At 40.7% G+C, this 27453-nt stretch overlaps 1 protein-coding gene across 1 annotated transcript in view; it reads right to left on the bottom strand.

Moving 5' to 3' along the window:
• The window catches only part of LOC141766924 (spondin-1-like), a 191647-nt gene that overhangs the window by 99414 nt on the left and 64780 nt on the right, over positions 1–27453 (bottom strand). The window contains exons 4-6 of the mRNA XM_074634131.1: positions 15847–15920; positions 14784–14906; positions 12714–12862 (exon numbers count right to left, since the gene is read on the bottom strand). Of these exons, the coding sequence (XP_074490232.1) occupies positions 12714–12862; positions 14784–14906; positions 15847–15920 (346 nt within the window). The remainder of the gene's footprint in view (positions 1–12713; positions 12863–14783; positions 14907–15846; positions 15921–27453) is intronic.

Consider the following 27453-nt stretch of genomic DNA (forward strand, 5'->3'; position numbering starts at 1 on the left):
ACTGCATGGTATTGACACTGGCAGTCGTGAACAAAAAAAGCAGGTGGTCATCCTTCAATGGATTTATTTTTACAAAAACAATGGCAAGAATAACAATAAGTAAAATGTAAATACTCTACAAAAACATCACATCACACAGGGGGTACCGGGGGGGTTGTTTCAGAGCCTGTGTGGGATAAAGCCCACATATTGGTGGTGGGGGTCAGGATATCTGTCCCTAATCCTCCACACACAACAGCTGGGAATTACAGTTCTGTTACCCCGCCCCAAGGCTCCATACTGCCACACAACAAACTGCCGGTAAGCAGCATACCGGAACTGTCTGTTGTCCTCTCCGGGATTGGGTACGTCCTGCTGAGCCCTAATGTCGTTCCAGATCCTCCTGGTCAGGCGAAGGACACCCTCATGGAGGATGTAGAGGTCCACATGAGGTAGCAGGGAAATGCAGTTCTGTGGTGGCTGGCCACAGCACTTCCTTTCCACGTCAGTGGGCATTTTCCTGCACCTCATGCAGACACACCTCAGGTTGATTGGGGTCCTGGCCAGGAGGACCTGGTGGAGGAGCGCTGACCATTAGATCAAATATGAGGCTGGGATCCCTCAACAGACATCTCCCCAGAAGCTCCTGACACTGCTGCAGGCTCAAACACTGAATTCTGGCCTAGAAAGACAGTAGATCAGGGAAAAAGTATTACTTTATTTATGAATAAACAATAATGATCATAATGTGGACATAAAGTATGGACATGTTATATTTTGAGATACCTGTTCATCTGATATCTGTCGAGCTTGTAGTTGTTGTACTCTGCTGAAGTCATCTTCAGCCAGAGGGTCTTCAAGCTGACTCTGTCCTCTCCCCCGGCCAGACCCTCTGCCACGTCCACTAGCTCGCCCTCTTCCTCGCCCTCTTCCTCTTCCTCGTCCATTCGTAGCCGGCTGCTCCAGGACATAGTCAGGATCTGACTCGACGGTGCTCTGTTAGTAATAGATATGTAACAAATGTAAAATTACCATTTCCATTATGAATAACATGGTCATGGTTTTATTTATTTTCAGATGTGTAAAGTTATCTATACAGACTAAAAAACACTAAAGTTAGAAAGATAGCATTACTGAAACTTGAAGAAGCAACTGGCTGTTGGCTAACGTTAGCCAGCTAGCTATGCTATAGATTGAATAAAACATTGGGCTACGTTGTTTCTAAAGTTTAGCTCGTCATTTCGTCTAGAAAATAAACAATTGCTTTTATTCGGTCTATAAACGAAACACTTCAAATGCAGCAAAGTCTTACAATACTTTAGCTTTTGTTGACGTCGGTCTCCAGCCTTATTTTACACTAAGCATAAATACTGTTTGTTGTCATATGTTCAAAGTTGTCCGTGGTAGCTAATGTGGTCTGTGACAAAGTATTTTTCTCACCTGTGACTCAGCCATGGTAACTGTTGATGTTGTTAGAAGATGATGTTACCATGGTAACTGTTGATGTCGTTAGAAGATGATGTTACCATGGTAACTGTTGATGTCGTTAGAAGGTAATGTGTAGCTCGCTGCGGTAGCCTCCTCAGATGTAGCGAGCAAGTATGAAGCGCGTGCATATGCCCGTTCTCGTGTGGGGGGAGGGGCTTCGGACAGAGAGGGGAGAGCGGAGAGAGCAGCTCGAGGGGATGCAGGATTTTGCGTTTTCCGGATTTCTACGCACTGCAGCTTTAACCTTTTTAGCCGATAGTGTTAATTGGTTAAGATGCTTAATGTCGGTTAATGGTTAAACGGTTAATTATTAACATCCCTAGTATGAACACAAAAACTACGTGGGGAGCATCTGGACGAGCCAACGGACGGCACGGGAGAGGGAGGGTGAGAACGAGGGCGCTCTTATTCATCAATACTTTTTTATTTGTGAACAAATAGAATTAATGAAATATTATTTAAAGGTTTTCTGAATCTGCTCTTCTAATTTATACAATATGATTTTACAGGGCAAACACTTCCAGGAGAATTGAATGTTCAGACAAAGGCTGTGATAAATAATAAAAATAATCATTAAGCCTAATTTGTAATAATAATGGTCCAAAATGATTTAAAATTGCAAAGTTTTATGTCAAAAACCTTCACATTTTCTTGAGGGAGGACCCCCAAACTCAACATCTCCTAGTATCTTTTATTCACTGTTGAAATTCAGAATGTGTCTCTGTATAATATGTAGGAGCATCCTGACTGAGACACTGCTCTTAAAACCTGAATGAAGAGCTCACACACCTCAGCTCTGCATGTGTACCTGCCTGTCTGGCTGGCTGCTGTTGATTCCAGGCTCTAGACATCCCATAATATATTATAGAGAGATACTACAAATAACACAGGAAAGCACTTTAAGTATTAACACTATATACAAACACACCACCTTAACCCTACAATGTTCCAGTTGGAACAATATTGGAGTATTATAGGGTCTACTATAGAAGATGCATAGCTCAAGTATAATAATATTAATAAAATCACAGCTGATTATGACTGACACAGTAAAACGTGTTTAAAGAAATAATGAATAAATAGGAATAAGTGGCAAGAGATTGCTGATACCGGCCAATACACACGCCAACATGTGAATGAGAGGAGTAACGGCACCTCAAGCACTGTGTGCTTTATATATTTCAAAATGAGAAATCACATATGTTGGCACATGCCGTATGAAAACAATACATCTGGAGGTTTTCTATACACGGATCAGTTAAGAGTTATTTGTGGTGAAGCACATCTGAAGAAGGCTCCTTTTCTGGGCCTCATGCAAGAACTTGTGTAATCTAATTTGTTCTTAAGTGAAGCGAACAAAGTGATTTAAGAGAAGTTGTTGCCTTCATCAATTTTTGTGTATTTAGAACTCTAGTATTTAGTGTTCCAGGCCTGTCCTATAAAGCCTTTTATGGCTCCAGATGCAGCTGCGCAAAATCTGATAAATTGCCTCAAGCAGATCCGGCGGCAGACATGAATCAGATGGCGGGCATTTGATTTGTGAGCGCGGCCAAATGTAAAAATAATAGGCGACGCCGGCACGTCAGCTGTATTGATCATGCTGATTATATAGTTATAAGCATCTATATCTATATGTAACATATGCTCGTCATGCGGAATTCTGGAAAATTTTGGAAACAACATAGGTGAAGTTATTGACACTTAAAGGTCCCATATCGTGCTCATGCAAAATGAGCATGATGTATTTTGTGTTTCTGCTAAAACATGTTTACATGCTGTAATGTTAAAGAAAACTTTATTTTCCTCATACTGTCTGCTTGAATATACCTGTATTCACCCTCTGTCTGAAATGCTCCGTTTTAGTGCATTTCAACGGAATTGCAGCGGAATTGCAACAGAATTAAGTTACCTGGCAACAGTTTGGGTCCATGTTTACTTCCTGTCAGCTGATGTCATACACATCCACTGCAACCAGGAATAAACTGGGACACATTTAGAATGTTTACGTTTAAAACCGTGTAATGGTCTAAATATTGTACATTTGTGACATCACAAATGGACAGAAACGGCTTGTTTCAAATGCACAATTTCTGTGAAATACTGTGTATTTCATGCAATCTTTTGCACGCAGTATAAATGTGTTCTTTTCAACTATTTTAAAATGGTGTATTTGAATATTTCTGCATACTGGGGTCCCTAAACAGTCTTGGAATTACATAAACTGGGTCTCACTGTAAAGCTGAGACTCTGGTGGATCCAATGAGTCCAAATGTATTCGTGTGTGATGATGTTAGTCCCGATAGGAGCCATTTCACTGTAGCGAGACCATTTTTGGAAACTTGTGCTCACTGTATAAAAGGACCTGTGGTGACCTCTAGGATAATCACAGCCTCATGAAACTTTACAGCCACAAACTAGAGACCTAGAACATTCAGAGGATGGATGGATCAAACTAGAGACCTAGAGCATTCAGAGGATGGATGGATCAAACTAGAGACCTAGAGCATTCAGAGGATGGATGGATCAAACTAGAGACCTCGAGCATTCAGAGGATGGATGGATCAAACTAGAGACCTAGAGCATTCAGAGGATGGATGGATCAAACTAGAGACCTAGAGCATTCAGAGGATGGATGGATCAGACTAGAGACCTAGAGCATTCAGAGGATGGATGGATCAAACTAGAGACCTAGAGCATTCAGAGGATGGATGGTTTTCGTAGCTAGATTGACATCCAATTGCCGAAAAATGCAATTCTTGCAGAAATCTTGAAATGTCAAAAGTTTTTTATCCCAAATCACAGCATGGCTTTTTCTATGGTGTTCCTCAAGGTCTTGGTGTGTTAATGTGGTATTTTGGAGGGATTATTGATAATTTTTATCAATTCTCGATTGTCTTTTATTTTATACTGTTAGAGTATTTTTTATATGTTCATGCTGATGCTTTATGTATCTTGCTAGAGTAATTTTTATATGTCTATGCCGATGTGTATTTGTATTGTACTGTTGATGTGTTTTGCTGTATTGTTTTTGTCTACCCCGAGCACACATCAAGACAATTTCCAATCAATGTTTCATTTAAATGGGAATACATTTCTGACTAGTGCACAGATAAGTTGAAACCAAGTTGAAACGAACACCTTTCATCTAGTTTATAGGTGAGTATAGTCCTCACCACGCAGCTCTATTTGTCTATAAAGGATGTGCACCTTATTCTGACAGCTTCAGTGAACTGAGAAAAGCACTTGAGGATCTTGGCACGTTTAAACCTGCAGCTGAATGCTGCTAGTCAATGGTGCCAGCATTTAGAGAGATCTATTTTCAGACAGTAGTCAGAGCTGTGACTCTCAGCTGGTGTGTGCAGCGACGTGCTGTGTGTATGCGCTGTGGTATGAACTGATATGTGCCTGAAGCCTTTCAAAATGAGCTTTATCACACATATTTTCCAAGCTCATGCGTGTCGGGCCCTGTCCGGCGGGCCTTTGTGCTCACATGCAGGGGGAATTTGATGGACGGCGTGATGGCCAAGTTAAACAAACAAGCAGGAGACGATAGATTTAGGTCATGATTTTGCAAAGTAATCAACAAACAACTCAAGTTTTACTGTTGTCCTTTGGAGGTTTACGCTGGTAAGATATAGACGGGTTTCTTGTATACACACATCACTGGGTGTGTGCACATTCAGGGGGCAAAACCGCTTCGGCAGCCGCTATAATCAACGTAGATTTCGCATTGTTTGTACATTCCTGGTGCCTATACAAGACTCCTGCAGAGTCCGACCACCAGATACCATTATCATATGACGTATTAGTAGGAGAGTTGTTTATTATTATCACCTGTTATGAAATAGGTAACGTTAGATCAGACATAAGTGTGATTTGACTTGGGGGACCAGGGTCTGTTTGGTTGACTCTCCGGTCAGAGTTCAAGTTACGTGAGTCCTCTTGATCATAGACATGTATACAAAGACGCCGCATTGGACGCTTCAACGTGGGCGCCATATTGGACAGGGCAAGACTGGCCTGTAACCCTATACAAGTGAATGGGGGAGCTTCCCTTTTTTCTGGATAAAAAACACTATAACAAGCACAATTAATTAATAAGCACAATTTTGTAGTGACTGTTGAAAACCGGGACATTTGTGTGTTTTACAGATATTTGTCGGGACTCTGGACACCTAGCTTGAAACCAAATCCCAGACAAATCAGGACATCTGGTCACTGTATGTCAACACCTATTCAGCATCTCAATATTTGCTACCCGTGGGTAATTCCCTGGTTATTAAATGCTGCCTCATGAGTTTCTGACTCTACAATATGACGTCTTCCTGCAGTGTGCTGCGGCGCAGACAAGTTTGAAGAAGCACCTCTGTGAGAGGTGTTCTGGCTTGTACTCACATCATCACAGTGAGAGCTCTCAGGCCTCGTCTTCCCTGCTTTTTTGTGTGCGTCTGTCTGCCAGTCTGCCTGTCTTGTGCCGGGCCTGGGCCTGTGTTAGTTAGGGGGAGCCGAGGTCTGCTTTGGGCTGGAGAGGTTGGTCTTAAGGCTTTGTCCACACATCACCACAGCTGATTGCTCCTCTGGATGGTTGGGATTCTCAGCTAAGACAGGGATTACTGACCCATGTCGGCTTCCCACCTTTAGAGCAACCACTTCGATGTTCACCCAGTCTGAACTTGGACGCCCCAGAGAATTGAAAAGCTGTGAATGTGTATGTGTGTGCTTTAGTTTGTGTCTAAAACCTTGAAAAGATAACTTTAATATCTCTTTCAACAACCATACAACTGTTTTATCTACAAGGTAAAGTGTGTGCATGTGCACGAGGACACACACTACACAAACTTGATGGAAAATACAGTCATTCTGGGATGCTAGTGGATACATATAAACTGGGAAAATAAAGTTTGGAAAATTGTGTTAGGTGGATTATTTCTCTGTTGTATCAACGCTAATTGGCATTGTATTTTACATCGTTGGAAAGCCTGTTTATTTACCTTCACAATGATGTCCAACTTGTAAGGATCATGCATTTGTGGGATGAGCAGCACAGCTGATTATGTGGGGGGCGCCCAAGAAAAATTTGCCGAAATGCTCTGCCAATGGTAAACAGTGTATTGTCATAAGGCTACCAGGAAGCCTGCAATGACTGCCCTTCACCGTCAGGCCCATTGGTGCTGGTGTCGACAACACAGACAATGGAACCTGAACATGTGGGGGAATGTCATGTTCAATGATGAGTCCAGGTTCTGTCTGCCAAAGTTGGATGGCAGGGTGAAAGTATGGAGACGACGTGGAGAACGCTATGCTGATTGTTGAACCGATGGAGTAACAGCTTTTGGTGGGGGCAGTGTCATGGTGTGGGGGGAGGGCATCTCCCTCACTGGCTAAACAAGGCTTGTCATCATTGAAGGCCATCTCAATGCAGTGAGATATCGGGATGAGATTCTGCAGCCAGTGGCGATCCCATATCTCCACAATCTGAGACCTAACTTCATCCTCCAAGATGACAACGCTCACCCCCACAGAGCCAGGGTTATCACAGACTACCTCCACAATGTGGGAGTAGAGAGAATGGAACGGCCTGCCAAGAGTCCAGACCTCAACCCAACTCAACACTTGTGGGATCAGCTTGGGCGTGCTGTACGTGTTAGAGTGACCGACACAACCATGCTGGCTGACCTGCAACGAATCTTGGTTGAGGAATGGAACGCCATCCCACAGCAATGTGTGACCAGGTTGGTGACCAGCATGAGGAGGAGGTGCCAGGCTGTTGTGGCTGCATATGGATCTTCCACCGCTACTGAGGCTCCTGACGGTGTATTAAATGAATAAAGTGTCAAATAGCCAATATGTCTTGTTTGTTCCTTGTTACTGATAGAGAGTTCAATCATCCAATCCACCAAACACCTCAAAACAAGAGTCAACACCAACAGGAGAATACACTGTTTACCATTGACGGAGCATTTTGGCAAATATTTCTTGGGCGCTACCCACATAATCAGCTGTGCTGCTCATCCCACAAATGCATGATCCTTACAAGTTGGACATCATTGTGAAGGTAAATAAACAGGCTTTCCAACGATGTAAAATACAATGACCATTAGCATTGTAACAACAGAGAAATAATCGACCAAACACAAGTTTCCAAACTTTGTTTTTCTTGTGTCTATGTCTATGTCTTGTTTGTTCCTTGTTACTGATAGAGAGTTCAATCATCCAATCCACGAAACAACTCAAAACAAGAGTCAATACCAACAGGAGAATACACTGTTTACCATTGGCAGAGCATTTTGGACGCTGACGTTCGTTGACTTAACGGCCACAGGTGTCGCTGTTAACAAGACATTTCTGATTCTTACAAACAGTCCCTTTAAAGCAAATTCATTTTAACGCCACTTGCAATTTTTAGATTGTAGCAGGCTCAGTTTTAGAGCTAGAGTGAAGATACTGGTATTATATGAAACTATAAAACCTAAAGAATCCATTGGTACCAACCATTTCATACTAGCTTGTTGCGAATGGAGGATGAATAACGTTCCAAACTTACGCTACATTTTGGTGAGGAAAAACTGGTATGGCCATATATATATATCAAATTTATAAATGTAGAACAATTACTCAGCTTGTCTGCAGAAGATCTGGACAGATCCTTGACTCGGCCCCCCTGGCCAATATTACTATGTCTAATGTTTTATAATGGAAAATAAAATGATTTCATTTTACTTTCTCGTTTTCTTGGATTTGTACGTTGGTCTATACTTCTTCTCAAATGGAAAATAATATGCCAGCCTTTATTGCAAGCTCAAGACCGAGACCCCCAGTTACAAAGTCCAACAACTCAATAGCTGACATTCCAGTGTACAGTGTACAATCGAGCTGTTTCATTCTACAGCTCAATAGCTAACATTCCAGTCTACAGTACACAATCAAGCCATCTCATTCTGCTATGTAACAGGCTGAAGTTTCCATTGTGTCAGGGGAGTTAGCCCCAGAGACAGACAGACCCAGCCAAGAGAGGAGTTAGGGCCGTCCGTCAGCCTCTAATGTCTCCACACAACAGCCCAAACCTAAACTGACAGGCACACACCATACTGACAGCCCACTAACAACAAACTATTGTTCCCTCGCAAATGGCCAGGGCACACCTTTCAGAGCCGAGAGAGGCAGAGAGAGAGAGAGAGAGAGAGAGAGAGAGAGGACGCACAGAGACAGCCATACACTGTGGGCCTCAGCACACAGGGGCAACATACATGTAATATACATTAGGTTTGGTCCCTATGGATAAAAGCACAATATATGAGGACTGTAAAAGTTAATGCAATAATAACGCAAATTAGTTTTAACTGAACTAATTTCTTCAACGCATTTTTAGTTTGTAGCGGGCTGAGTCTTAAAGCTAGAGTGAAGATACTGGCATCCTATGAAACTAGAAAACCGGATGAATCCATCGGTACCAACCATGTCATAGGTAGTCGCAAAGGAGGCTACATAACGCTCCAAACTTGTGCTAAATTTAGGCGAGGAAAAACTGGCATGGCCTTTTGCAAAGGGGTCCCTTGACCTCTAACCTTAAGATATGTGAATGTAAATGGGTTCTATGGATACCCACGAGTCTCCCCATTACAGACATGCCCACTTTATGATAATCACATGCAGTTTGGGGCAAGTCAGTCAAGTCAGCACACTGACACACTGACAGCTGTTGTTGCCTGTTGGGCTGCAGTTTGCCATGTTATGATTGGAGCATATTGTTTTATGCTAAATGCAGTACCTGTGAGGGTTTCTGGACAATATCTGTCATTGTTTTGTGTTGTTAATTGATTTACAATATTAAATATATACATACATTTGCATAAAGTCACATATTTGCCCACTCCCATGTTGGTAAGAGATTATATAATTTACTTCACAAATCTCCCTTTAAGGTACATTTTGAACGGATAAAAAAATGTGCGATTAATATGTGATTAATCGCGTTTTAAATATTTTAATCGATTGACAGCCCTAAATTTTATACTTATATACTGTGTACTGTGATACGATACATTTTTGAAAATCATTAGAGAAACTGAATATTGACCAAATAACCAGATGCTGATGTTTATATTTGAGAAACATTAAATACCTGACAAATTAAGCAGTGATGCCTGCAAAACTGCCTCCAACGCCTAGTACAAAGAGATATGAAAGAGTAATTTTACACTAATTCCATTAATTATATGTACAGGTATAGATCAGTAGGTACAGCCGGTCACTCAGTAATCAGAGGATTGGTGGTTCCACCACCAGATCCTCCTGTATCCAATTGTCAGCCATCATTTGGAGGTGCATTATGTGAGTGAAATGCTGTTCTCCTGTCATTACAATTGTACAGATTAAAATGGAGACAGACAAGGGAGAAACATGGCTGAAACACATCTGGTAGAGAACGGGTTAAAGGGACAGTGTGTAGGATTTGGTGGCATCTCGTGGTGTGGTTGCAGATTGCAACTTAGGTCATTCTAAGGTAACAAAAACACAACCATTCTTAGATTCAGGTGACTAATGGAAACATAGTTATGAATATTATATTCCATTTCTTCCAATAGAGCCCCTAAAATGGTCCACACTGTTCCTTTAAAGGTCCCATCTTGTAAAAATTGAGATTTCCATGTCTTTTATAGTATAAGGCAGGTTTAAGTTCTATATAAATACTGTTAAACTATCAAAATGCTCAATCCACAGATAAATACACACAGCCCGTATTCAGAAACTGTGCGTTTGAAACAAGCCATCAGGATTTCTGGCTATTTGTGATGTCAGAAATCTACAATATTTACACAATTTCACAGTTTTAAACGTAAACATTCGAAATGTGTCCCAGTTTATTTCCTGTTGCAGTGTATGTGAATGACATCAGCTGACAGGAAAAACATGGACCCAAGCTGTTTCCTAGCAACGCAATTCCGTTGCCATTCCGTTAAAATGGAGCGTTTCTGGGCGCCTGGTTAGCTCAGTTGGTAGAGCGGGCGCCCATGTAACAGGCCTCAGTCCTGACCGTGGTGGCCCGGGTTCGCATCTGGCCTGTGGCCCTTTCCGCATCCACTCTCTCTCTCTCTCTCTCTCCACTTTCCAAGACTCTATCCACTGTCAATAAAAATGGTAAAAATGCCCCCAAAAAATAACTTTAAAAAAAAAAAAAATGGAGCATTTCTGATAGAGGGTGAATACAGGTATATTCAGACAGACAGTATGAGAAAAAATAATGTGTTGTTTGAACATTAAAGCATCTAAACATGTTCTAGTAGGAACCCAACATACAAGTATGGACCTGAAGATGAGCATGATATGTCCCCTTTAAGATAGAACTCAGAGCTAGCCCGTCACTTTTTATTCAAACTTCAAACTATTGTTGAAAAGTGGAAAAAAAATGTTCATCTGACCAACTGCATTCCCTGGTTCCCCTACTGTACCATCAAACCAGGCAATAGTTGTTCTCTTCGCTAATGGAAAACTAGCAACCCTTGTTGATCGGATGATCACGATACCAAACCACATGAGAATATGTTGAAGAATTTTGGATTCAACAACATTGATACAAAAAAAACAGTGATAAAGATTGAGCTGTTTGATGATCTGTTGGCCAATTGCCTTTCATCTCACAGTGCATAATTGTTGCGTCCTTTAAACCTGCACTAGGCAGTATGTTTTGGCATCATTGGGCAAAAATTCCATAGAAATCTTTCAGCATATTGTAATTTCAAGTGTTCTGAGAGAAAACTAGACTTCTGCTCCTCCTCATGGCTCTGTTTTCAGACTTTAGAACATCTAGCCTGTGTGTAGAGACTTTGGCCAATCACAGGTCATTTCAGAGAGAGAGAGCGTTCCTATTGGCTGTTCATTCAACAGAGGCAGCTGTCAGTCACTCATGAACTGCGATCAAAAGGTCAAACTAGGCAGCGCTGATCAAATATTAACTAATATTCTATTACTGTAATACCTATTTCTTGCAGCCAACATCTTGTAGTGCACTGTTCAGCTGTAAAATAAGAGAGTGTGCTCCTGCTGGTGGGCGGTGCCTGGTATTTCCTCAACTGATCTCAACATGGCTGCCGGGTCACAAACTTTCTCATTTTACAGCTAAACAGTACACTACAAGATGTTTTTGAAAACAGCTTATGCGAATAATAGCCATTACAGAATATTGATTCATATTTGATCAGCGCTGCCTAGTTTGACCGTTTGGTCGGAGTTTGTGAGTGATTGACAGCTGCTCAGAGACGACAAGGCTCCAGCTCGGCTCTGATTGGTTGTTTTCCTCCGGCCTGTGAAATCTCGCAGAGGCTGTTAGGAGCACCGGAGGACACAGAGGAACATGATATATGATTTTTTTCAGATTACCTGTCTCATGCACTACTGTCAGGATAAAGTGACCGTTTTATAAAAATAACCTTTTTTAATCATATTTGCTCCATTTCTACCTTCAGCTGCTTTAAACATTTGAAGAGACAAGTGAGCATTTGACTCGCCTACATACACACTAGTATGCTCATGCACATCTCTCAGTCGTGTCCTCACATGCACACTTTCCTGTCAGTGCTATGTTCAATTTCTACACACACACACAAACACACACTGGAGGAACTGAGGCAGCAGCCTGTCCTCTCGGGGTGCTATCCAGTGGATTCCTTCCAAAAATATCTGATCCCCTAAAGGCACAGTTCACTCAAAGGAAGTGGGCTGATGTTTTGCAAAGGAATCTGAAGTCAAGCACAATCCAGCACCTCGCCCTGTCGATATGCATCTGGTTTAATGAGGAGGATAATGAGAGGGTGAGAGTATGAACGTGCCCTGTGTCGCTATGTAAACGCTTTGCCCAATGTGGAAATGAGAATTTCACTATATTGCACATTCAGAAGCTGTCATTTTGACAGAGGGGAATTAGAGAATGGTGTGTGTGTGTGTGTGTGTCATTTTGGATTTTTATTGCCTCAGCCTGTCATTAACCTCTCAGAGTGTTGTAATAGCCCCTGTCAAAAGACAGGGGGGCATGAGCAAATATAATGATGGAACTGTATCTACATTCTGTATGCACTGGTGAAGGTTGGAGTCTGAGTATGATGTTTCTTTTTAATGTATCCCATTTTTTGCCACTAGCACTTGGGTTTAGTCCAATATGAGGGTCAGAAAACACACGGAAAGACATGTGTGCTGTTACATCACAAAATAGAGTGACAGAGAACCCGCAGAGGCTCAATCTGATATCCTACCTTCTGTCGAATCTCTTCTTCCATCTTGATGGGGGAGCCAAACTCAGCGACCTGACGGACGCCCTCACTGGCGTAGCCTCCGTACTCCCATAGCACGTAGCGTCTGGTGTGAGACGCACCGATCAGAGCCGACCAGTGGTTGGCTCGTCCTGGAAGACATGTCCTTTATCAGTGTTTTCAGATACGGATGATAAACAGTATTTTTTTTTTGGTCATTCAGCATTTTTCTTTGTCAGGTTGTCTCATTACAGGGGGTTACGTGCAGGACTATTTCTTGGCTGGGAGCAGTAACAAAGTGGAGGTTGCCAGGCAGCCAGTGGAGACTAGAGGAAGTCTCTGCGTCTCGCCAAGAAATAGTTCCGCACATAACCTCCCGTTACACAGCAACTTGTTGTTTTTACACTTTCATTTTTTGTACCGATTAAAGAAAGGACATACATCATATTCATCACTTAGCTTTGGACAGAGCCAAGCTAGCTGTTTCCCTCAGTGTGTTCCAATCCGCGTACTTCCGTACTTACACTTACTATTTTGAGTGCATAAGTGCGTTCACACTGTGAAGTATGTCAAAATGCAGTACACTCGAAGTACTCGGATGTTGTACTCAAAACGGTCAAATCGTTTAGTGTGGAACGCTGGACACTTTTCACACTCAATTGTCACCATCTTGGCTACGTAGCAGAAGGGGCGGGACCACGACCACTATTCAAACATGTGAAAATGGCGGCAGAACAACGTACCTTATAGATATAAGTTGTAACGTTTCACGTCTACTCATTTGATTTCATTTTCTGTGTATTCTGGATCAACAAAGCAGGCAGATATTTTGGCGGGTAGTGGACGGGTAAAACCTGAAGGAGGCAGCAGTGCAACACATAGGATGCCAGCTGCCGTAAAACCCAGAAGAAGAAGAAGATACTGTATTTTGGCGGGTAGCGAGCCGCAGTCAAATGTTGCGATCGTCATTTCCGGTAGGCGCCGCAGAGTATTCCATTTGAGACGACCCTGCCCCGTTGAAATTCACACACTACTCAATTAAGTGTAAGTCAGTGCACTACATAGAAGTGTACTTCAGGAAGTACGTGGATTGGAACACACTGCCTGTTTCCAGTTGTTATGCTAAGCTAAGCTAACCAGTAGGTGACTGCAGCTTTGTATTGATCTGACTCTTGACTAGAAAGCAAATAGGTGTATTTCCCAAAATGTCAAGCAGTTTATTTACCAGTTGTTATTTCAGTAAACTGACTTGGAGTAACCAGTGGGCATCTCTGCGAGAAGTGAAGGCAATGCTGAAGTGACTTAAACTTGCATTCTTTCTAACAGCCAGCAGGGGGCGACTCCTCTGGTTGCCAAAAGGAGTCTGATTGTATAGAAGTCTATGAGAAAATGAGCCTCTTTCTCTCTTGATTTATTACCTCAGTAAACATTGTAAACATGAGTTTATGGTCTAAATCGCTAGTTTCAAGTCTTCTTCAATACAGCATGATGTTCATTTAGTGAATTATGGTCCCATTTAGAGTCAGATAGACCATAAAGCAGGGGATGCTTTAGGGCGTGGCTACCTTGTGATTGACAGGTCGCTACCACGGCGTTGTCCGGTCTGGGAGTTGTCCTTGTTTTTGTCTTATAACTTTAACCCTTTTACAGTGTGTTTTCAGTTAATAAAAAATTAATTATAACCTTTTTGGTCGCCTAAAACGTCTTATTCAGCATTCGGTTGTACTTAACTCCACCCTCCCGTGTCACTTCTGGTTCCAAAAGTCCAAGATGGTGACAATCAAGAACCAAAAATGGCGACGGACAAAATTGCCCGAACTCGAGGGCTTCAAAACGGCAGACCAAAAACCGATGGGCGACGTTACGGTGACTACGCTTACTTGTTATTTACAGCGTATGGGAATAACCTGTGCTGGAGCACTGATCTTATCCAGGCTTCTCACCATTTTTGTGGCCATTTTTCTGACAGTGTTTTTCTTTATCTGGGTCATTTTCTAACAAAACCCTTTATACCATAACCCAGTGGCATGTCCAGACTTTTTTGACTGGTGGTGGTCAATGGTTTGAACTCACTTGGGTAGTCTTTGGGATGTACTTTCTCTGACCAGTTGCCGAAGAAGGTGAGTCTGTACTTGGCTGTTCCGCAGGCGCAGCACTCCATAGCAGGAGCCTCTGTAGCTTCACCGAACACACGCTCTGCAGGGAGACAGGACGTGAACATTAGAACACACGTGTTAAGATTTAAGGGTAGACAAGGTGCACAAGCCAAATAAATGATAGAAATGGCAAACAAATAGGGATCAGCCAGTGTGCAAGCTTTGACACAAATTCACACCTGCATAAATTAACAGATAACCGACTACAATTTGGACCCAGTGAGAATGTCACAAAATTACATCCCTGGAATAAACTGGTATTTAAATGACAGATCAGCTTTGACGCAGACTCATAAATATTCAAATATTGGCCTCGACCAGTTTTGCAAAGATAGGTCAAGGGGAGTGCTTGAATATTTATGAGTCTCCAAATTATTCGAAAAGAAATCCTCATTTGACATCTAAGTTATAGCAGGATGAGTCAAACATCGGAGGCACCCAACTTAAGTCAGCAAATTGAAACAGGGTGGCTTGATTGGCTTGCATAATAGCCTGGAAAATTAGATTCCGGTGAGGAGAGGAAGATTGTATGAAAGTCAAATTCCCCTGAGAATAAGTTTGAAAAACCATATGTCCGGGCTCTGGGTTTTATGGTACAATAGACGTGTGCATCAGAGCTAAAAGAGTCCTGTCGCCTCACTGTCTCACAACTGTTTATTTTGGGGGGGGCGATAGCTTTCCAATTCTGGCACTTTTCTCTTCAGTGAAATCACAGGTAACATAAAAACTGTGGCGCTGCTCTGTGTTGGAACACAAAGGAATATTTAAATCCCACAGAGACTCCCAGGAGATCCATAATTCGTTGTCCTCACAGTTTCCCCCGCTGCCTCTGTTGGCCTCATATTCTTTTAAACATGGTATGAAAGACTGGGAGCTGTTCTGTTCAGAATTGGGGGGGAACGACAGATAGAACAAGGGATAATGGCACCATAATGGGCGGTCAAGGATGAAAAGAGGAAATGATGGGCAGCTGTCATTACCTTTCTCACACAGTCGAATAGTGAGAGAGCCTTCGTCCTGGAAATAAATGATTCTCTTCTGGACAATACTGGCCCTGGAGAGACAGAGAAATATAGTGGGGAAGGGAAAGGAAGAGGAAAGTTGATAAATTATGAGAGAAAAGGGAGGGAAAGTTGGATAGTAAGAGAGGTGCAAAAAATGCATTAGATGGATAACACTGTAGTGTTTTTTTTTTCAATATCTGATCCATGTAATCCTTGGCGAGAGGGGAAGGTAATGGGTTCCCTGATGTTTCACAGTGGATACACATCTTTTCACAGTACACAGCACTGTATTCTCAGGACCTCATGACACAATCGCACTGCCGCAGTATGAAATGTAACAGAGCAATCATGCCCAGGGACATGAAGAAGAGAGAGCTGGAATTACAGTCCGAAGCGGGAATATAGATCTTTACAGACTGCGGACAGACCCAGATTCTAAAGTATGAGCTAATATTGTCTGGAAATGAAACAGTCCCAATGATAATAGGTTGTTTTTACCAGAAGCTGTTACATTCCTCTCCAGTATAAAATGAAATGCATTTCTCATATGTCACAGATAGAGCTGTAAAGCTTTGTGTAATGCCACTCCTAAGGAAATTCTGAGGTGACAAAGAGGGTATAACAATTGTCAGTGGAACAATAAGGCCTTGCAACACGTTTACAATAGTTTTGCATTCCATTGCAATAGAGTTGCATACACTCCCAGTACTTTGCCATTCCTTTTGAATAGTTCTGTAAGTTTACACCTACATTTAAAACACTTTCTTTCACTACTGTGCTGCCATAACAGCAGATTAGACTGTTATGAGGCTATTAAATAGGTGTTATTAGTTGCTATAATCCCCATAGATGTGAATCAATAGGGACCTACTATGCACCACTAGTAGGTTTTATCATCTATTCACATGGGAGATCACCAAAAGAAGGTATAAAACAACATGACAGCGACCTCTAGAAATTATGACAGGAAGTCAGGCGCTGTAGTATAGACACTGTGAAACTCCACAAAATACAGGGTTTTCACCAAGGACACCGAAGTTCGCATCCCATGTGAAACAATGTGTAGTTGTCTTTGTGTTTGTAGTTATTTTAACCCAAAACACAATATTTTTCTCTAAACTTAACTAAGTGGGTTTGTTTTGCCTAAACCTAAAGAAGTTGTAGATTTGTTGCATAAACTTAAAGAAGTTGTAGTTTTGTTGCCTTGATCAAAAAAATGTTTAGTTTTGTTTCCTAAACCTAAATAAGTTGTAGTTTTATTTCCTAAACCTAAAGAAATTGTAGTTTCGTTGCCTAAACCGAAAGAAGTTGTAGTTTTGCTGCCTAAACCGAAAAAAAGTTGTAGTTTTGTTGCCTAAACCTAAAGAAGTTGTAGTTTTGTTGCCTTGAGCGAAAAAGAAGTTGTGGTTTTAATGCCGAAACCTAAAGAAGTTGAGTTTTGTTGCCTAAACCGAAATAAGTTGTAGTTTTGATGCCTAAACCTAAAGAAGTTGTAGTTTTAATGCTGAAACCTAAAGAAGTTGTAGTTTTTTTGCCTAAACCAAAAGAAGTTGTAGTTTTATTACCGAAACCTAAAGAAGTTGTAGTTTTGTTGCCTAAACCGAAAGAAGTTGTAGTTTTAAAGTCGAAACCTAAAGAAGTTGTAGTTTTGTTGCCTTGAGCGAAAAAAGTTTTCGTTTTTTTGCCTAAACCTAAAGAAGTTGTAGTTTTTTTTGCCAAAACCTAAAGGCAAAACCTACAGAAGTTGAAATTTTATAAAAAAGCCTTTTTGATCATGTTTGTGACATTTCATTTAGTTTTACAACATGCTAGTATGTGTTGCTTCTAAGTTTCACTTTCACTTTTACAACGTAGTTGGTGTAGTAGGCCCCTAATGACCAACATCTATGGTGCTTATAGCGACTGATAACGCCTATTTAATGGCCTGTTAACAGTCGAATCGGGTGGCCATAAACAGTTGGATGAACTAGAAAAAGATGTGAATTTTAGCCCTTTACATAAATTGTAAACAATCAAAAAAAACATAGAAACCGAGCGAGCAATTTAAAACAATTTGTCTGATAGAAATCTGTGTGTTGTTTTTTTCTCTCTAAATCAGGTTTCTTAAACTTTTTTGACTTGAGACCCAAAATTGAAATTGTGTGCGCCCCAGGGCCCCAAGCTCATGACCGCATAATTTCTACATGAGCCTTGAGATAAAATACTCAAATTTATAGAACTGCAGCAAATCATATCACATAGTGTCACAAACCTTGTTTTACATTTTTGAACTAACATTAGGCTACCTGTTGGTGACTGAGGTTGCTCTCCTGGGGAAAACAGCTTTACTTCTGTCCCTTGAAGTTTTCTGCTTTGTTCTGGAAGAACACCCGCAACTTTCCTTTAGAAGGTGGCTGCTTTGTATGTCATCTCCTCATTGTTTCTAATTACTCTGACACACCATACAAAAGATATTTGTTCTTTGTATGTTGTGACATAACTTTATGACATTAAAGTTGAAGTAAATCAGTTAAGCAAGTTAAGCTGGTTTACTAAATGGATTTCCACTATATTTTGGTCTTTTTTATATATGTCCCTGCACATGTCTTCACTTGGTTTGTAATCACTTTATAACACAATAAAATAAAAAAAAAGAAACGCGTGGTAATTTGTAAATAATAGTAATAATCCACAATTAAAACTCCGTACTATATTCATTCATGGAGCTCTCCAAGTCATTGCATGTTCTAGAACACTGTCCGGCACATATTTCAGAATAAAAGACTTGTGTTAAACGCTTGAGGGCTTTTATTTCGAAATGAAAGCAGAAAGTGTTGATTTAAACCTCATGCTTTATCAATTCATGGAGCTCTCCAAGTCACTGCATGCTCCACAGCGCTGACTGCTCATATTTCAGAATAAGAGACTCGTGTTAACAAATGAAGGAATTCTGTCCATAGAAAAACGCTTGAGGGCTTTTATTTTGAAATGAAAGCAGGAAGTGTTGATTTAAAAAGAATTCTTTACTTTTTTTTCATCTCAGTAACATATTCTACGGATAGACATTGAAACTGTAGTAATGTTGCTGATATGATGTCAATATACAGTCAATAGATCAACTTCACTATCTGTTGTTGCTGTGAAATGCGTGCGGCACGCGTCAAAAATAGGCAAGACCTCTATTTTCTAGAAGAGACGCAGCTGAGACGCACCTGTTAACACGGACGCCGAAATAAAAAACAACAGGTAACTCAGCCGCCACGCGCGCCTGGCATTCCTTGTGTGTCCCAGGGCTTATAGTGTCATTAAAAGCGCCCTCCGACAGGCACTGAGTCCAGCTGTAGCTTGCTGTCTCCTCATCTCCCGTCCTCTACCTTTTCTGATCACCTGTTTCTCCTCCTTTGCTGTCTCATTCAGACCGTTCAAAGAAAATCACTACTTTATCCTAAAGCCCACATTATTGCGTTTGTTTACGTAGCTTCTGCTAGCTAGCTAGCTACCGGCTCAACATTAGCAAACTAAAACTACCGTCTCCGAAACATACACTAGAGACATTATGGGCCTAATGTTACCTGTGTTCTCCGTTAACTAACTAACTAACTAACTAACTAGCTAACTAACTCACTCACTGGGTTATAGTCCCAAGCAGACGGACACCACGGTGTGACAACTGGCCCCCCCGTCCACACCGCTCGGAGCTGCTGCTGACAGCAACCCGACGAGTCGGTCGGTGTGCATGTCGGCTTGGGAGTATAACCCAGTTAGTTAGTCATTCAGTTAGCTAGGACAACCGATAACATTAGGCTGATAATGTCTCTAGCGTTTGCTTTGGAGATAAGTTTTATTTTGTGACGGTAGTTTTGGTACGCTAATGTTAAGCCGCTAGCTAGCTAGCTAGCAAGCAGAAGCTACCGGCCAGTTACGTAAACAAACGCTATAACGTGGGTTTCAGAATAAAGTAGTGCTTTGGGCGTTTACTTTCTTAGCGACCCTGTCTTTGAACAGTCTGAATGAGACAGCAGAGGAGGAGAGACAGGTGATCAGAGAGGGGAGAGGACGGGAGATGGGGAGACAGAGACAGGTGATCAGAGAGGGGAGAGGACGGGAGATGGGGAGACAGAGACAGGTGATCAGAGAGGGGAGACGACGGGAGATGGGGAGACAGTCAGCTGCAGCTGGACTCGGTGCCTGTCGGAGGGCTCTTTCAATGTCACAATTAGCCAGCGCTGATGCAGTGATCTCCGTTTCAGCGTCAGTTTATGAAATGGACTGTTTTGTCCTTGGTTTTAACATTGTAAAACTCTACCGTTGTAGCTGTGTAACTGAGCCGAGCCAACCAACCTTGTGATGTCACAGGCTAGAGTAGCCTACTGCAACATGGCGGCGCTCTTCCCATGAAAGTTAAAACAGATCTTCTTTTTTCTTTTAAAGGTCCCATATTGTGCTCATTTTCAGGTTCATACTTGTATTTTGTGTTTCTACTAGAACATGTTTACATACTTTAATGTTCAAAAAATCCTTTATTTTCCTTATGCTGTCAGCCTGAATATGCCTGTATTCACCCTCTGTCTGAAATGCTCTGTTTTAGCGCATTTTGACAGAATGGCAACAGAATTGTGTTGCTATGCAACAGCTTGGGCCCATGCTTACTTCCTGTCAGCTGATGACATTCACATACACTGTAACCAGGAATAAACTGGGACACATTTAGAATGTTTACGTTTAAAATTGTGTCAAGGGACTAAATATTGTATATTCGTGACATCACAAATGGGCAGAAATCCTGACAGCTTGTTTCAAATGCAGAGTTTCTGAATACGGGCTGTGTGTATTTCCCTGTGGATTGAGCGTTTCGATACTTTCACAGTATTTATATAGGACTTAAACCTGCTTTATAATAAAAAAAACATGATAATCTCACTTTTTTATAATATGGGACCTTTAAATGCTGACATTTGACATGTGTATTATATAATTGTTCATTAGAGTGGAAGTCCATTTAGTAAACCAGCTTAACTTGGTTGAACGTTTCATTTCCAATTTAATATGTGTAAGACAATGAGAATGGATAATTCTCCCAGAACCCAGAACTAACTCTTCAAAGAAACCTGTTCTATCCTTTCACTGGAATCATTGGCTTAATCATTTATCAGACATTCTGTGAATAAGATGACTTTTAAGAAACAGCTGAATAGATAGCTAATGAGGCTAGACTGACTCATACAGGGTTTATATAGTTTATTATGACAGGATTATAATGGGGAGGTGGTGTTCTATATAGCGTGGTTATGGGCATGTGTATGCTGCAGCACTGCTGACTATATCACAGGCTACTGCTGTTTTATTAGGCAGTAAATACATATACTACCTAGTTATGTGTATGTATGCGCATATAATTATATTCAGTTATGTTTAATTAATCACATAAAATTGTTGTAGTTTATGTTCTGATAACAGAAAACAAATAAATAAATAAACAGACAGGAATGCATGCAAAGGAAAAAAAAATATGCATAAAAATGTCCTGGTAACAAACGGTTGGCAATATAAGCAGATGCTGGTGCGAGGCAGAGCCACTACAAGAGTCATAAAGGCTCCGTGGCCAGAAACACTACCCTGGACTTTGAGAAGCAAATTAAAAAGAAAAATATATATAAATAAATATATGTTACTAAAACTAGATCATGTCTTTCCACTGCTTAATGATCTATTATTCATTTCCCTTGTGATTTATTAGCTTATAGGGCTGTATTTTTTTTAAATGGGGAAATGGTTTGGTTGTAATGTTCAGTAACTTGCGAAATTGTCTTTAAAACCAGCATGAAAAAAAACGTGATAAGATCAGGGTTCGTGATCCTGCCTGAAAGAAATGGAGATATATTTTTGCCGTAGCACCCACTCCTAATACAATATATAATTTATAAACTAATTATTTCTTATTAAACAAACTAATGATAAACTAAGATTACAGGTCCCATATTGTAAAAAGTGCGATTTTCATGTATTTTATATTATAAAGCAGGTTTAAATGCTTTATAAATACTGTTCAATTTTTAAACGCTCAATATACGGAGAAATACACAATCCGTATTCAGAAATTGTGAGTATGAAACAAGCCGTTAGGATTTCTGTCCATTTGTGATGTCACAAATATACAATATCTAGACCATTACATGGTTTTAAACGTAAATATTCTAAATGTGTCCCAGTTAATTTCCTGTTGCAGTGTATGTGAATGACATCAGCTGACAGGAAGTAAAAATTGACCCAGACTGTTGCCTAGCAATGCAAGTCCATTGCAATTCCGTTGAAATGCAACAGAACGGAGCGTTTCAGACAGAGGGTGGATACAGGTATATTCAGGCACAGTACGAGGAAAATAAAGTTTTTTTTTAACCTTACAACATGTAAACATATTCTAGGAGAAACACAAAATACAAGTATGAACCTGAAGATGAGCATGATGTGTCCCCTTTAAGTTGGACACACTGTGACTGACCGCTGTAGCCTGGGGGATCACTTAAAGCTGCAGTAGGCAGAACGTTTTTGGCATCGTTGGGCAAAAATTCCATAATAACCTTTCAGCATATTGTAATTCAAGTGTTCTGAGAGAAAACTAGACTTCTGCTCCTCCTCAAGTATGAACCTGAAAATGAGCACGATATGAGACCTTTAAATTAGATGAAATTATAGCATTACTAATAATTAGTAAACATTATTAATTATCATTTTGTTGTTTATTAACAGTAAAATAACTATTAATCAAGTTAAATTAACTATCAATTTACCATTTATAAATGATGGTTATTATAAAGTGTTACCTCTATCTTTAGTAGAAGAAAAGTTTGTGGACAGCAGACAACGAACTGTGACTGTTGCAAAGTCTGAGGATAATCAAGCTTCACAGTCAGAATGCCTCAGATTTAGCAGATTTTTGCCTCAGAAAATGCCACAAAAATATACTATGCGATTGTATTATATAAATTGCAATATGTAACGATTATGTAACTATTATTTTTCTACAAGCAGTCTTTGTGTCACAGCAGCAAGTTCTCCAGAGTGTCTCTGAGAGAAATTATATGAAAGTGAACTGAACAGCACTGACTCTGAAGACAGAGGAGGGACTGGAGACATTAAGTAGGAGTTATCGGTTGTATTGCTCCTATAAATCTTACACAGACTGAATGGTGCAATATACCCTGCAACATGAGTTGACTACTTGGGCATGAAATTGAAAAACAAAAGTGAACAGACTATTATTGAGCTATAGTTTTTAAGTAAATTCTGTAATAGTTTCGATGAGGCTAATGGTCAATTGGTTTATTTATCAAATAAATTCATCAATAAATCATTTGGAAAGAAGGTTTAACATATTTTCACTGTGAGCTTTCAGTAAAAAACGATTCACACCTACAGTTACACCTACTGCCTTTCTTTATTTAAGATATCTCCTCTTCGCTAGACGGATCTGTTCAATCCGTGCGTCAGTTTGTGAGTTTACTCGGCTCTATTTTGAAAATGTGTCAATTGCAGGCCACTGCACCTCAGAGAAGGCAGACAATAATAGAGATATGTGTAGGAGGAAAAAAGTTCTAACAATATTGCTGCATTTCCCTCTGGTCCTAAAGAGGTCATAGAGTACTTAATATAGCAATGGAGCAAGAGTCTTGAAAATTGGTCTACTTCACATTTACCTTGAAATTGTGCAGATTTCCTAACCCACATTATGACATTTTCATAACATTTTCCACTTACATTATCATTTTTAATTACCAATAACCAAAACCATGACATTTTCAGATGCCTGTTTCATACATCTAAACCTACCCAAAGGTGTTTTAAACTAGGCATTAACTTCGACTAACTACTTCCGAGTAGTCATGAGTCTGAATTGAAATTTGTCAGCATTTCATTAAGAAAGTGGTTAGAATGCAGATTTAAAACATTAACATTAAAGGTCCCATATCGTGCTCCTTTTCAGGTTCATACTTGTATTTTGTGTTTCTACTACAACATGTTTACATGCTATAATGTAAAAAAAACACGTTATTTTCCTCATACTGTCTGCCTGAATATACCTGTTAATTCACCCTCTGTCTGAAACGCTCCGTATTGGCTAATTTCAACGGAATTGCAACAGAATTGCGTTGCTAGGCAACTGTTTGGGTCGATGTTTACTTCCTGTCAGCTGATGACATTTACATACACTGCAACCGGAAATAAACTGGTAAACATTAGGAATTATTACGTTTAAAACCGTGTAATGGTCTAAATATTGTATATTTGTGACATCACAAATGGACAGAAATCCTGACGGCTTGTTTCAAACACACAATTTCTGAATATGGGCTGTGCGTATTACTCCGTATATTGAACGTTTCAATACTGTCACAGTATTCATATAGCACTTATTATAAACCTGCTTTACTATAACTACTATAACAGACATGACAATCTCACTTTTTACAATATTGGACCTTTAACATTAACATAGTATCTAACAGATGCTTTTAAGGCTGCAATCATTGACTTTTCACTTGACTCTTTTATTGTGGCTACTTGGAGGCAGCGGAGCATGCTGCAAACAAAACATTTACATATTATCACCTTATAAAGTTTGTGATGCGTTAGAAAACAATTGCTTATTTACATATCCAGCAGACACAGAGCATTCATTTACAGTCTCTGCCAACTCCTGAGAGAAGCATTTGGCTCTTTAGTTGCTAAATGCTCCGGTATGTTCACTAGCTGGTCACTAATGTTGTCTGTCTGCTGTTTGGTGCTGGGCAGGTGGTGAATAATGGTTTTATAAGATTTGGTCTTACCAAAACATACCAAAACAAGCCGAAAGACACTAAAACTGTCTGCAGAGCTGGGGGGAACTTCAGAGTCGTGTAATAATTATCTTGGTTCGTTCAAAAGTAACGCGAGAGGGGTACCACGTGCGTCAGTCTCCGATTGCCGAGGGGCGCTGACCAAGCAGCGGTATTTGACGAGTTGGGAGTGAGAATGTGTTGCTGATGTGCATCTTCGTTACACATTGCTTGAGGCAACTATAATATTAGGTATTCAACCGTCACTAATGCTAAGATGCTAACGTAGCTCCTCAGGGTTTGAAGCTGTTGTTTTAATAATCTAACTAGTAACAATACATGAGTTAAGGTTGTAAGAACTATAGCTGTTGGTAGTTGTTGATTTTGCTTGCCGATATGCCGAATTGTAATTTTATGGGTTATTGTTGTTTGGACAATTAAAGGGACTGTTTGTAACTTCTTACCCTTATAAATCATTGCGGGTCGGTGTCCCATGCGCGCTCCCGTGTGGCTATGTTGCACCCTTAAAGACACATGACTCCGTCTTCCTTTTGGCAACTTTTATTCTTCCCAGTTCTGTTGAAGTTATCTTTTACACGAAGCAATCAGAACCGCTCGCACACATATGTAAAACATCAAGCACGTTCCCTAATCGCTACTGCGCTGCCTGATGACATCATCACCGCCTGAACTTTGACCTTTTTAATAATAACATTGCGCTGACTGATGACATCACATCACTCTGAACTTTGACCTCGTGATAATAACATAAATCAGATAATAGTGTAGTGTAGTGTATATTTCTTCTTAGATAACTTAAATCTATTCTAGGTCAATAAAATGTAAATTATAAAATATTTCTAGGTTGCAACACCCTCCCACACTAAAAAAAAATGTTGCCATACATTTTCTTTTCTATCTTTTGACCATATTCATCAACATCGTCTCAACAATGGAACATTTGGTAGAAGGTGGGTAAACAGGTAAGTATTTTCACACACATTACACATTACAGGGTGGTTAGGCTATACTATCTCTCAGTATTTCTTTCTCTTCTTTTTCCTTGGCAAAAGTCTCTCATGGCAACAATACAAGACTAAGTGTTCATAGTCCATTAGTATTGAAGGGTGAATAGTCCATCGAAGATTTGGTGGGCCCCCCAATCTTCGTAAAGGGACAAGGGAAAATACCATATACACCCGATATCATGCGTCTACATATTTCAAAGCCATGCTTTCATTAAGTCTATACTGTAAGTGTACACACAACTGTTACTGTCAGTACTGTTTGTATACTTCACTACTGTCTTAACTTAAACTAGGATAGTGACCTATTTCTGTACTTATTACTTAAATAAATGTTCAGATTACCTGTTTCTACATTCTACAATATGTGTTTTTAATACCACAACATCACCATGAACAAAGATAAACTAACTTATAAAATGTCTCTGTTTTCTTTTATATCTATTCATGATAAAAAGGATATATGAATGATGATCTGGTAGAGGGATCATGGCTGGTTCCTGAGGGCCTTTTCACACTGACAGAGCAGGTCTTCAACTGTTGAACGGTCGGCTGGCCTAGCTGATCATAGGTGTAGACACGCCTGGGCTGTCTGACTCTCCTTGGCCTGTCCCTCCATGTTTCAGCATCACTCTGCTCACTCTCAGATTCAACAGCTGGGGCATCAGCCTCTTTCTCCATGCTATGTTTCTCCTCCACGTGCTCCTCTTCAGGGTGTTCCTCCTCAGGATGCTCCTCTGGCATGAATGTCCTCTCAGGCTTGTCTCTGGATGTCTCCCTCCTAGGACAGAATTCTCCTGCTTCTGCATTAAGGAGCGGATCAGCATGTCTCACTGCTGTCCACAAGTGATATTCCTCTTCACTGGAGCTGTCTGTGTCTGTCAGGTAAGTATCATGTGTGGCTTTATGATTTCCTCTTGTTCTCGGTTTTGCTTTGTTTCTGTTGCTTCTCTCTTTCAGGTTGGAATCATGAACCTCTGGCTCTTCAACCAGGTAGGGACATGGCAGGAGTAGGTTACGATGTAACACACGTCTTCTCCCTGTTCCTTGCAATGGTTCGACCACATATACTGGACTCTCAGGGCCTTTTCTTTCCTTGACAACATGAATCATGTCTTCCCAGTAGCTACGCAGTTTCCCAGTACCCCCTCTGGGCGTGAGGTTTCTCACCAGGACATGGTCACCTAGCTCAAGGGCAGAACTCCATGTGCGCTGATTGTAGTTTTTCTGTCCTCTCCTTGCGCTTTTCTTCATATTCTGCATCACAATAGTATAGGCTTCTTGCATAACTTCTCTCCACTTCTCTGCGTAGCCAACCTGTGACTGGTTCCTTTCTTCTCTTTTTTTTGGAAACATTAGATCAACAGGCAAGGTTGGTTCACGACCAAAGAGAAGGAAGAATGGCGAAAATCCTGTCGCTTCATGCACAGTTGAGTTATAAGCGTGGACCACTTTGTTTAGGTGCTCTTTCCACCTTGACTTCTGAGACTCTTCAAGTGTGCGCAACATTCCTAGCAGCGTTCTGTTGAAGCGTTCTGCAGGATTACCTTGAGGGTGATATGGGGAGGTGCGTGAATGGCGAATACCACAGTAGTCTTGGAGCTTGCGAAAGAGAGTATTTTCAAACTCTTTTCCCTGGTCGTGGTGAATCTTGGACGGGAAACCAAAACGCATAATGAAGTCATCAAAGAGTTTTCTGGCTGCGGTCTTCCCAGACTTGTCTCTTGTTGCATAGGCCTGTGCATATTTGGTGAAGTGATCCACAA

The sequence above is a fragment of the Sebastes fasciatus genome, chromosome 4 (assembly GCF_043250625.1).
Source record: "Sebastes fasciatus isolate fSebFas1 chromosome 4, fSebFas1.pri, whole genome shotgun sequence".
In the NCBI taxonomy this organism is placed as follows: domain Eukaryota; kingdom Metazoa; phylum Chordata; class Actinopteri; order Perciformes; family Sebastidae; genus Sebastes; species Sebastes fasciatus.